At 40.5% G+C, this 13,359-nt stretch overlaps 1 protein-coding gene across 1 annotated transcript in view; it reads left to right on the forward strand.

The window, feature by feature from the left end:
* Positions 1 to 13,359, forward strand: part of LOC121434674 (zinc finger protein 431-like) — a 50,812-nt gene that overhangs the window by 12,006 nt on the left and 25,447 nt on the right. Inside the window, exon 3 of the mRNA XM_041633597.1 lies at positions 8,309 to 8,498. Within this exon, the coding sequence (XP_041489531.1) occupies positions 8,309 to 8,498 (190 nt within the window). The remainder of the gene's footprint in view (positions 1 to 8,308; positions 8,499 to 13,359) is intronic.

Consider the following 13,359-nt stretch of genomic DNA (forward strand, 5'->3'; position numbering starts at 1 on the left):
TGACTACTGGGATTAAAGGTGTGTGTCAGTATTGCCTGGGCTGTAAGGCGGGCCATGGAATCTGTTTACTTTATGATCTTCAAGCAAGCTTTATTGTTAAAATATAAATGAAAAAATAAAATTAAATAATTAGAAGCAAGCATCTGAGATCAAGAAGAGAAAAGTAAAAATGTTTATCACCAAAGAATATAAAAAATATTCTGCGCCGGGCGGTGGTGGCGCACGCCTTTAATCCCAGCACTCGGGAGGCAGAGGCAGGTGGATCTCTGTGAGTTCGAGGCCAGCCTGGTCTACAAGAGCTAGTTCCAGGACAGGAACCAAAAGCTACGGAGAAACCCTGTCTCGAAAAATCAAAAAAAAAAAATATTCTGAGTACAAACTGGAGAAGGTCCATCAATTTTGCAAACAATGAATGATATAATTAAATTATGGTTCACAAAATCAATAATATAGATGACACCATTGACAAACACAAATCTACACACACACACACACACACACATATTATTGTTTCTTAAAGAAGAACAAGAAGTTTCTATTCAAAATCAATTCTTTAGAAATCATTGGCCATCACGCACCCTGTACACTCCTGTTCTCTCCTTTACCAATAATAGAAAATGGGTTCGGTGAGAAGGGCTCTTTCACCAAAATTTACAATATTCACTTGAAGTCTTCTGATGTTTTTCCTTTAGAGAAAATAGATTTGATTACTGAAAGCATCTCATTCTCTTGTGATAAAGAAAATTATGTCTGTTAGGATCACTTACCATGTTTCCTACAATTGGTGATGGAATCCAAGTCTGCATTACAGTGAGAAAATGAAAACTTTTAAATTGGATTATCAAAAGAACAGAATTTTAAAGAATCAGTGTGGGAATGCAAGCTGATACAGTCCCTTTGGTTGTCAGTGTGGAAATTTCTCAGAAAATTAGGAAACAACCTTTCTCAAGACCCAGTAATACCACTTTTGGGTATGTAACCAAAGGATGCTCAATCGTACCACAAGGACATGTGCTCAACTATCTTCATAGCAGCTTTTTTTGTCACACCCAGAATGTGGAAACAACCTAAATGCCCCTCCATAGAAGAATGGATAAGAAAAATGTGGTACATTTACACAATGGAGTGCTACACAGCAGAAAAAAAATAACGATATCTTAAATTTTTCAGGAAAAAGGATGGAGCTAGAAAACATTATTTTAAGTGAGGTAATCCAGACACAGAAAGACAATTATCACATGTACTAACTTATAGGTGGTTTTTAAGCATAAAGCAATGAAAGCCAGCCTACAAACCACAATCCCAGATCTTAGACAAAAATGAGGATGCTAAGAGAGACTTACATACATCTAATCTATATGGGAAGTAAAAAGTATAAAAAGACAAGATCTCCTGAGTAAATTGGGCACATGGGGATCTTGGGAGAGGGTTGAATGGGGGAGTGGAGAGGCAGGGAGTGAAGCAAAGAGAATTGTAGAGCTCAGTAAATATCAATAAACAAAGATCAATCATATCTGCAGGATAATTGTATAATTGTAAATTCAATGTTACTTGACTCAAGATAACCTTCCTAATGTGGACACCCACACAATCTGGTCTGTGTTCATTCACATGACATTAATTTACACATGCTGGGCAATTACAAACCTCTCCTGCCACCTCAATCAGGCCCTTTTCCATAGTGATGTCTCCAACGGCTGATTGCCTACATTGTGCCCCTTGCAGTGCACACAATAATCTATTTTTCCTATTGTGGTCTGAGGAGAGAATAAAAGCTCCATATGCAAACCCTTTTCCTGTGACTGCATTGCACAGTCAACTACATGGTTCAAATGCTTTATTTTATTTTATTGGTTTTGTTTGAGACAGGGTATCTTTGTAACTTTGGTGCCTGTCCGGGAACTAGCTGTTGTAGACTACACTGGCTTCAGTCTCACAGAGATCTGCCTGCCTCTGCCTTCCGAGTGCTTGCTTTAAAGGCATGCACCACCACTGACCGGCAAATACATAATTTTAGAACTGTGAATTGGTACACTTATTTAAGAACTTTGATGGTGAGCCAGACGGTGGTGGTGCACGCCTTTAATCCCAGCACTCGGGAGGCAGAGGCAGGTGGATCTCTGTGAGTTCGAGGCCAGCATGGTCTACCAGCGTGAGTTACAGAACAGGCTCCAAAGCCACAGAGAAACCCTGTCTCAAAAATCAAACAAACAAACAACAACAAAAAAAGAACTTTGATGGTGTAATATAGAGGACACTCAAGGTCACTGTCCAGGAAAGCAACAGACAGGGAACAAGGCCAACTGAGTCAACGTAACAGAAGTTGCCTCAGCAAAATATTTCTATCAGGATGGAAATGCATCTCTTCAAGAATTAATATGTCTTCCCACTGAGAATTCACATCACAGACTTAGAAGACTAATAAAGAAAAGTCTCTTTAATGATGTTATGCATTGATCTGTCCATTGCTCAAGGGGAGCTAGGTTAGATAGATTGTGCATTCAATATATGCTGTTATCCATAAGTATCCCTTAGGATAATGATCCAGATTATACTCTGTACAATTGAAATAGAAACAGGCAACTTGCCAGTCTAAATATCTAGGCAAGAATATTCCCAGACTATTTTCTCAAGTATGCCCATGACTTGTTACAGCAGGTCATTCTTCACTGACAGGGTTCTAAGGTGAAGATCACAAGGGAGGAGGAAGACTGGACTGGACAAGTAAAAGATAAAAATGATAGGGTGGGGAGGTGTTGCAGAAGATACATGCAATGCCGAGTAAGCTTCTGAAGAAAAATAGCATCTTTTCTGGGCAGTGGTGGTGCACGACTTTAATCCCAGCACTCAGGGATTTTTCAAGATAGGGTTTCTCAGTACCTGAGGAGCCTGTTCTGGAACTCTTGAGAGATCAGGCTGGCCTTGAACTCAAAGAAATCCACCTGTCACTGCCTCGAGAGTGCTCGAATTAAAGGCGTGCTCTACCACCACCTTTAAATCAGTGATGGCTTCTTTGAAATGGTTTGGGGTCAAATATCTGGACAATCCTGGTGAACAATCATTCTAACAGGCATTCTAATCTCTTCCAGCCCTAATTAGCATATACTTACGTTTTGGGTGTTTTAGATGCAGTTCTCCCTCTGATAAATTCTTCTTTATGGGACTTAATTATTTTTTAAGCATTGGTCAATCTATTGTATCACCAATTCTACTATTCATCATTATGATACAGTAGTCGAAAGCTACACAACATGTGAGAAGCCTTTGATAACCTCCACAAATTTAAATATTAATTCAGATTATATTTAAAGCTTAAATGCAAAGTGGTCAATATAGAGAAGATACTGAGGAAACGAGGCTTCTCTGAGTTTGGCAACTTGTATCTATGAATGCATGAACCCTGTTGAAGTTGACTAGGAAGGAGTTTTGGAGCTTACTGCTCCCAATACTCTAAGGAGATGAAGTCACAAAGCAAAGTTATTCAGAGGCCTGCCCCTAGGTTCAGGAGTTAGCAGGGACCATGTGGGACTTTACAATACTGGGAATATAACAGCAGGTTCCCACCCAAACCCATGGAGGTAACACCATAGTGTCTTCCGGACTTCGCCCTCTGCTCCTCCCCATCAGGGGGCAGCATTCCCTCACTCACCATGTTATGCTTCTCCATTTTGCCAAAGTTCTCGGATTATTGTCTCTCTGCAACAGCAACTGCACCCAAAACAGGAATCCACTGGCGCCAGCTCCTCTTCAAAGCCAGGCCTGAAGGCGGCTGCCCTTAAGAGACCTCTACTGCTTCTGACTGGCAGGTCATCTGGAATGCTGATTGGCTAGTGAGTCCTGAGTGGCTAGAGCACTGCCCATAGGGGTATAGTGTGCTGAAAGAGACACAATACTTGTTCCTGTCCAATCCATTTACCCCAACAGAGATCTGAGACCATATGCATTTCAATAGCACTTGCCTTTGTCTACAAAAGCAGTCAACGTCATCTTTTTTTTTTTTTTTTTTCGAGACAGGGTTTCTCTGTGTTTTTGGAGCCTGTCCTGGAACTAGCTCTTGTAGACCAGGCTGGTCTCAAACTCACCGAGATTCGCCTGCCTCTGCCCCCCCCCCCCCAAGTGCTGGGATAAAGGCGTGTGCCACCACCGCCCAGCTCAATGTCATCTTCTTGCACTCCTAGGAACTTTCCCTTTTTCTTCCAGCACACTATGTGACTTGTACGGTGCACTGTGCTAGGTGGGTGGAGTAATTCCTGTCCCACAGAGGTAAGGATGCCTGGAATACTAAGAACAAAAGAGAGTTTTAAAATTACAAAATGAAATATTTGTTCTGTGGCTTCATTCTGAGGTCAGATGAACTGTAGGTACTTTTTACATGGTTTTCACAGGGATTTTACACAAAAGGAAAGAGAAAAGCAGGACCCATGTCTCAATCAAGATGATTAGTCTTTCCCCCATCAGAAAGCTGGATAATGGCTCCATTGCTTTATGGGTTTTATTCCTTAAATTCGAAGCAAACTCCAGGCAACTGAATAGTAATAAAAAGAGTAGTGTTCATGAAAATTTGAATACATAGAGAATAATGGAGCTAGAAAAAAATGTCTTTATGAGCACTATTGTTAGCCAGCACATCTCCCTCCTTGGTCAGGTAAATAAAATATACAACTGCAGTATTCAAGATTCTCTACATGAACAGGACAGATAGAATAAATCTCACCATGACGTAAAAAGCAAGCTTATTAGAATGTCTGACAAGCTGTTGTTCAGGTGCCTTAAGAACAGCTGCTTACCAATGGCAATTGAAGAATCCAATAGCTTGCTTCTCAGCCTTTTGAATCCAGTAGCTGTTCTGTCCACAAGGCTCTGTGACTCAGCTAGTTTTAAGTATTCACCAAAATTACAATGAAGTAGGCACTAATGCTAGTAAAGGAATGAGCTTGGTAAGCAGAGCTAGAGCACAGAGGCAAAAAAAGGACTTTTCACTCGGGAGGCAAAGGCAGGCGAGTCCAGCCTGGACTACAAGAGCTAGTTCCAGGACAGGAACCAAAAGCTACTGAGAAACTGTGTCTCGAAAAATTTAAAAAAAAAAAAAAGGACTTTGCTTCTTCATCAAAATACTTTATATGTGACTGCTGTTAGCAGAATGGGAGTTACTGATTAAAGTTGGGTCATAGTCTTTGTATAATTCAGTTTTTTTTTGTGATTTCAAGACAGGAGTTTTCTGTGTATTTGTAGAGCTCATTCTGTAGATCAGATTGATCTCAAACCAGAAAATCCCACTACCGCTGCTCATGAGTGATGGTGTTAAAACTGTGCACAAACATGGGCTGGAGAGATGGCTCACTGGTTAAGTGTACACAGAAACCAAGAGGGTTAAGGTGGGTCTAATCATCTCAAATTATATGGATTAATGTAGGATTTTCTGATTTCTAAACCTTAAAGTAAAATCTCTCAGGTATAATCAATTCTTTGTGTATAACATGATCCCAGGGGTAGTCAGTTTTGACTACCAAAAATAGACATTTCAACAGCCAAGACAGAAGAAATGAGAAAAAAATTCTTGCCTGCAGAAGGCACAAAAAGCATGGGAGTTGTTTTCAAAACAGTGTTTTCCCCAACAAATGAAGCATGGGGATTTTATATAGGGAGTCTGTTTGTATTATTTTTATTTTTTTTTTGAGACAGGGTTTCTCTGTGGTTTTGGAGTATGTAGGGAGTCTGAACATGGTCATGCAAAGTTCTCCCTTTCCTGGAGCATGCTCAGTTAACAAATCCACTTCTAACCATAATCACAATGTAAAAGCAGAGACTCTTAGGGACGTTATCCTACTTAACCAAAAGGCAGAGAGAGAACATCCAAATTAACAAAATCATAAATGAAAAAGTGGGCATAGCAACAGACACTAAGGAAATCCAGAGAATCATTTCATCATACCTCAAATCCTGTATTCCACAAAATTGGAAAATGTAAGGTAAATGGACAATTTTCTGAATAGGTACCACATACCAAAATTAAATCAAGACCTGGTGAACAATTCAAATACACCTATAACCTTCAAGTAAATAGAAGCAGACATCAAAAGCATCCCTTCCCCTAAAAAAAAGCCAAGGACTGGATGGTTTCAGTGAAGAATTCTGCCAGAACTTCAAAGAAGAGGTAACAACAATACTCCTCAAATGGTTACACAAAATAAAAACAGAAGGAACATTTCCATACAAACATTTCCATTTTATGATGTTACAGTTACCCTGATACTAATTCCACACAAAGAATCAAAAAGGATTACATGCCAATCACCCTCATGATCATTAATGCAAAAATATTCAATAAAATACTGACAAACTGAATCGAAGAACACACCAAAAAAATTATTCACCATGATGAACCTAGATTCATCCCAGAGATGCAGAATGGTTTAACATATGAAGCATGTGGTCTGTCAATGTAATCCACCATATAAATAAATTGAAAAAAAATAATCATCTCATTAGATGCTGAAAAAGCATTTGACAAAATCCAACACCCCTTCGTGATAAAGGTCTTGGAGACATGAGAGATACAAGGAAGGTATCTTAACATAATAAAAGAAATATACAGAAAGCATAGGGCAAACATCAAATTAAATGGAGAGAAACTCAAAATGATTCCACTAAAATTAGGAACAATTCAAGGCTCTTCTCTCTCACCATACCTAGGAAACATAGTTCTTGAAACTCTAGCTAGAGAGAAAAGAAAACAAAAGAAGATCATGGGGATCTAAACTGGAAAGTAAGAAGTTAAGCTTTTGCTTTTCACAGATGATATGACAGTATACATAAGTGACCCCACAAACTCTATCAGGGAACTCCTACAGCTCATAAATACCTTCAGTAATTTGTCAGGATACAAGATCAGCTCAAAAAATTCAGTAGCCCTCCGATATAAAAATAAAAAAGCTAAGAACGAAATCAGAGGAGCATCACCATTTACAATAGCCACAAATAATTAAAAATATCTTCAGGTAACAGTAACCAAAGAAGTGAAATACCTATTATTACAAAACTTTAAATCTTTAAAGAAATAAACTGAAGAAAATACAAGAAAATGGACAGATGCTCTTGGATAGGTAGAATCAACTTGATAAAAATGGCAACCCTACGAAAAGCAATTAATATATTTATGCAATCTCCATCAACATCCCAAAACTCTTCTTCCCAGGCCTTGAAAGCACACTACTCCAATTTATAGCAGAAAACAAAACACACACAATAGCCAGTCTCGTCGACAGAAAAAACTACTGAATTCTTCACTTGATCTTAGACAAAACGTTGAGAAGTGATGGACTGGATTTTTCCAATTACCATTGCTAGCAAGGTATTTTTAAGTTACCTGGACTACAGCTTGTGAGACATTCTAATAAACCCACTTTTTACATAATGGTGAGATTCATTCTACCTGTCCTGGTCATGTAGAATGTTAAATACTGCAGTTGTATATTTTATTTACCTGACCAAGGAAAGAAATGTGCTGGCTAAAAATAGTGCTCATGAAGACATTATTCCTAGCTTCATTATTATCTATGTATTCAAATTTTCATGAACACTACACTTTTTTTTTTTTGGTTTTTCGAGACAGGGTTTCTCTGTGGTTTTGGAGCCTATCCTGGAACTAGCTCTTGTAGACCAGGCTGGTCTCGAACTCACAGAGATCCGCCTGCCTCTGCCTCCCGAGTGCTGGGATTAAAGGCGTGCGCCACCACCGCCCGGCAACACTACACTTTTTTATTAGCATTCATTTGCCTCGAATTTGCTCTGAATTTCAGGAATAGAACCCATTAGGCAATGGAGCCATCATCCAGCCATCAGTTGGGGAAAGACTAATCATCTTGTTTAAGATCTGGTTCCTCCTTTTCTCTTTTCTGTTGTGTGAAATCCCTGTGAAAACCATGTAAAAAGTACCTTACGTTCATGTGACCTCAGCATGAAGCCACAGAACAATCATCTTTAGTGACCTTAAAGTTATTTTTAGCTGTTAATACTCTGTGCACCCATCCCCCTGTAGGACAAGAAATCCCTGCATACACCTAGCACAGCACAGTGCACAGTACAGGCTAGCTAGGCACACTGTGTCCTGGAGGAAAAAGGAAAAGTTCCTATGGAGTGCAAGATTGTGAAAGTGTCTCCTTTTGGAGCAAGGGGCAAGTGCTTTTGAAATGCAAAGCTTGGACAATCTAGAAAAGATCTTTGACTCAGGTGGAAGGAATGGCCAGGAACCACTGTACTGTGTCTTTAAGCACACTATAGCCCTGTGGAGAGTGTTCTTGCCACTCAGACCGCACCAGCCAATCAGGCCCTCCAGGTGACCTGCCAGTCAGAAACAGTGCAGGGTTCTTCCGGGCACCCGCCTTCAGACTTGGCTTTGTGGAGGAGCTTGTGCCAGTTGTTTCCTGTGCTGTGCTGAAGTTGCTGCTGCAGGGAGATGACGATCTGAGAGCTTTTGCGATCTGGGGAACCACAACATGGTGAGCTAGGGAATGCTGTCTCCAGATGGGGAGGAGCAGAGGGTGAGGTGCGGCAAACAGCATGGTGCATCCTTGCGTGATCTGTGTGGGAACCTGCCGCCATATTCCCTGCCTCGTGAAGTCCCTTGTGGTCCTGTTAATTCCTAGACCTATTGCTATGTGCTTAATCTGCTTAGAGAATTGGGAGCAGGGTGCTATGTATACAAACATCTTTCTTCTCAACTTTAACTTGCCTTACTCAGAGAGGTCTAGTTTCTCCAGTGTCTTCTCAAAATTGAGTACTTCCATAAATCTTGATTTGTGTTTAACTTCTGAATGGTATCAAGGCAGCTCACCTGTTGGGTAGCGCTGCACTTCTAAGCTGCAACATAGAAGAGTTGAATTGCTGATATAAAGAATTTTCCAATGCCTTGGAAATAGATCAGTCTCACAAAGTAGAATTAGCTGGGGGAGGACTGCCTCTAAATCACCCAGAAGATAAATGTATTTTAATCAGGGCTGTTAGAGATTAGGATGCTAGGGCACACTTTGTTCAACTGGATTGTCCAGATATTTAGCTCCAAACTGCTACAGAGAAGCCACCACTGATTTAAAACCAGACACCACGCACATGCTCATATAAAAAAAAACCCTCAAGCAAGCTTTTCAAGGAGGCATTACAGGTTCCTAAACAACCTTAAGGCTTGATGTGGCTCAAAGTTCCAGTTTTCTTCTTATGAAAAGCACAGTTCTTCCAGATGGGCAATAGGACACCAGGTGACATATATTTGAAATGCCAAACATTGTTTTGCTAAGGAGTTACCTGATCAATCAAGGGTTTTATTTATTCCCTCTGGCAGAGATCAGGGACATTCCTAGAAGATCTAGTAACAGCCTGGGGGCTAAGTCTTGTGAGTTTCCCTAAAGACCTGATGTATTGATAATAAAACAGAGCTCCTTCTCTAAGGAATATTCTTTGGAGAGCTGGTAATGATCTGGTGCCAAGGCCTTTGTGGAGGGGTTCCTTTAGGACCAAGAACCCAAGCCTTTCACCATATGGAGCTATGGTTATCAATCCCCAGGCCACTGTGCTCTTTAGTAAAGTTCTTGAGATAACCTGTGTTCCAATTGAGTAGAAATGTCTGACGAACCTCCTCCCAAATTCACATGATATTGTTTACTGACTTCTTATAATTCTCCCATTTCCTTCCATTTCCACTCTGGAAGGATCCAAGTTGCTATTCTTCTTTTACTCCTTTTTAATAATATTTTGAAACAGTCTTTCTCTGTAGGACTGTCCTGACTATCATGGAACTTACTGGGTAGACCAGGCTGTCCTTGAACTCATAGATCTCCCTTGGCTCATCAAGGGTATGTTCCATCAATGCCCAGCAAGTTGCTGTTTTTCTCAGGAAGCTTACTAGGCATCTGCAAGACCTCCCCACCCTAAATTTTTAACTTTTCACATTTTACTTTTCCTAACTTATCATACCCTGTGACCTTCAACTCAGGACCCTTTTACTGAAGCATGATCTGCTGATTCAGGTCACCAGTGTACATAAGAAATTATGCTGGAAATGTATTTGCTCTGTAACTCTCCTATCTGACTAAATGTCTAGCCTGGCAAGTTGTCTGTTTCTATTTCAGTTATTGAAAGTGTAACCTAGAGCCTAATCCTAAAGGAGGCTTAAGGACAACAGCAAATGTGAAATCTGTCTAGCTGATTCTTCTTTGAGCATTAGCCAGAGATTGATGTATACCATCATTAAAGAGGTCTTTCTTTATTAATCTCCTAAGTGTATGATGTGATTTCTCAATGGAAAGGTGTATTAATTCTAGAACAGCTGCATTTCCATCCTGTTAGAAAAATAGTTTCTGAGACAAATTCTTATTTTGACTCAGGTGTCCTTGGTATACTACACTCTCAAAATTCCTATAAAAAATGACCGTAAAACCTCACAGGTTTTTTTTTTCTTTTGTTTTTTCGAGAATGGGTTTCTCTATGGCTTTGGAGCCTGTCCTGGAACTAACTCTGTAGACCAGGCTGGTCTCGGACTCACAGATATCTGCCTTCCTCTGCCTCCCGAGTGCTGGGATTAAAGGCATGCACCACCATTGCCCACCCACAGATTTAGACTTACACATTTGAGTCATGTAGTTGACCATGCAATGCAGTCACTGTAAAGGATGTGCATATGGAGCATACCTTCTGTCTTCAGACCAGAATAGGATGAATAGTTTATTGTGTACACTGCAGGGGAAACAGTAGAGGCAATCAAATATTGAAGCCACCATTATGAAAAAGGGTCTGATTGTGGTAGGTTCAGTGAATTTGTAATTTCCCAGCATGTGTTATTAATTTAATCCCATGTGATTGAATGCATATCATTTGTGGGGGTGTACAGATTGGGAAGGTCATCTTGAGCCAATGAACATTGAATTTGCAATTAGGCCACTATCCTGTGCAGATGTGGTTGATCTTGCTTGACACAGTTATGTCAACTCAGAGATCTGAGAAACAGGCCATTGACTAACTCTTTTTTTTTCAATTTATTTATTATGTTTACAATGTTCTGTCTGCATGTGTCTCTGCAGGCCAGACGTTGGCACCAGATTTTATTACAGGTGGTTGTGAGCCACCATGTGGTTGCTGGGAATTGAACTCAGGACCTGTGGAAGAACAATCAGTGCTCTTAACCACTGAGCCATATTTCCAGCCCCCCCATTGACTAACTCTTATGTGTCAGGTTACTGATCTCAGCAGCCAACATATGTATATGGGCACCATCAATCTATCTTTCATTAATGACATCCCCTCTCTTATTGAAGGTCCTACTCTGTCAAAGTCAATGTAGAAAGTTTTATTTAATCTTAAAAGTGCAGTATTTTTGTCATTTAAAAAATCACTTATTGGTGTCATTTTCAGTTATTCTCTTTAAGTGTATTGTTGCTCTTGTCTCTGTTTTTGTTCTCCAAATTTTTTTTTTTTTTTGCTTTTTCGAGACAGGGTTTTTCTGTAGCTTTTGGAGCCTGTCCTGAAACTCCCTTTGTAGACCAGGTGGACCTCGAACTCACAGAGATCTGCCTGCCTCTGCCTCCTGAGTGCTGGGATTAAAGGCTTGCCACCACCACCAGGCAGTTCTCCAACATTTCAAAGTCACTAATATTTGCATTTTATTTCTTTCAAGTGATGTTGATTATTGATTTCTGTGTAAAGCAATGTGCCCTATAGCTTAGGCTTGCCTCATGCTGTGTAATTGAGGATCATTTTGAACTCCTAATCAATCTTTCCTCTGCTGCCAGTGCTGGGAAAACAGTTCTGTAACTCCTTACAGGTTTGACCTTGATTTGTAAGTGAGAAAGAAAAATAGAGTAGTTAATGAGTGTCTGCTGATCTTTCTGGCTTTTGTTGGGGACTTAGAAGCAGAGAGACCTGTGCAAAAGTTGAGCTCATTGACCAACTTGAAGCTGGTGGAGACACAGGGCAGAAACAAAAAAGTTGGCCGGGTGGTGGTGGCGCACGCCTTTAATCCCAGCACTCAGGAGGCAGAGGCAGGCGGATCTCTGTGAGTTCGAGACCAGCCTGGTCTAGAAGAGCTAGTTCCATGACAGGCTCCAAAACCACAGAGAAACCCTGTGTTGAAAGAAAAAAATAAGGTTGGACTGAGGGTGAGAGCTTTCCTCCTTCAATAGAAGTTGAGATTAGCTATGTGGAATGAGGGTGTCAATTGTAGATGCTCTATGACTGTCCTGATTGACCATTGTTTGCAGTCCATAGACCAGAGCAGTCAAGAATCTTGGAAAAGGACTGACCATATCTTTAAATCTAATTGCTCTATTTACAGAAGTTCATCTAAAATAGAAGATGTAGTTAAAATGTTGTGGCCCTGCTTAAAAGGACTGTTACTTTTCTGCATCAGGACATACATCTTTAGTAAAATATATGAGAAATATTTAATGTGCATGAATACAAATCCCTAGTCTCTGGAGCACATGGGCAGAAAGTGTGTTTCAAGTTTTCGAAATAATTTTTGAGATGAAAACTATGTCATATTTACATTCTCTTTGCTGCCTTCAAGTCCTAATATGCCTGAATTGTTTTCTAATTCATGGTCTGTCATTTTGACAACAGTTACAAAGTAACCACAGTTACACAGTAAGAGTACTGTGTACTTTATGAATCTGACATGATTTTCTCCAAAATTTCGCATCTCTCAGACAAGGTGATGGCTGCACTGGAAAGTAAGTGTGTAATGGAATGTGCACACAATGGGCCCTGCACTTTGGATGAGGAACAGGATGTGTGTGCTCTAGGAGAGTGGAATAATGTGTGCTAAATACAAAGTTTGTTTTTTTTTTTTGTTTTTGGTTTTTCAAGACTGGGTTTCTCTGTGGTTTTGGAGCCTGTCCTGGAACTAGATCTTGTAGACCAGGCATGTCTCGAACTCAAAGAGATCCACCTGCCTCTGCCTCCTAAGTGCTACAATTAAAGGCGTGAGCCACCACTGCCCGGCAAATAGAAAGTTTTTAAACTGGGGCCCTGTCTGCTGGGCTGGGAGGGCAGAACTGGAAGGGCTGTGCTGTCTGAGTCATTTGATCTCTGATCCTCCAGTAGAAAACCTGCTAATATTTTGAGTCTTAGCTGGGAGGTCCTAGGCAATGAGGGAATTCTGGGAAGCACTGACAATCAAGAGTACTAGTGGCAGATAGTTTGTGGGTTATTTCCATGACTCTCCTCTGCCTCTGTAGGAGGTACCTTTAAGGAAGACCACAAGCTATCCCTTGCTGAGTGGGGGTGGTGTATAGAGCAGGTCTGTTGAACTGTTATTTCTGCTGTGATTTGGAAGGATCATGAGCCAGACTGTGGTTATGTTGGTTCATG

The sequence above is a fragment of the Microtus oregoni genome, unplaced genomic scaffold (genome assembly GCF_018167655.1).
Source record: "Microtus oregoni isolate MIOR12 unplaced genomic scaffold, Mior012 000044F_ref0000062, whole genome shotgun sequence".
Classification (NCBI taxonomy): Eukaryota; Metazoa; Chordata; class Mammalia; order Rodentia; family Cricetidae; genus Microtus; species Microtus oregoni.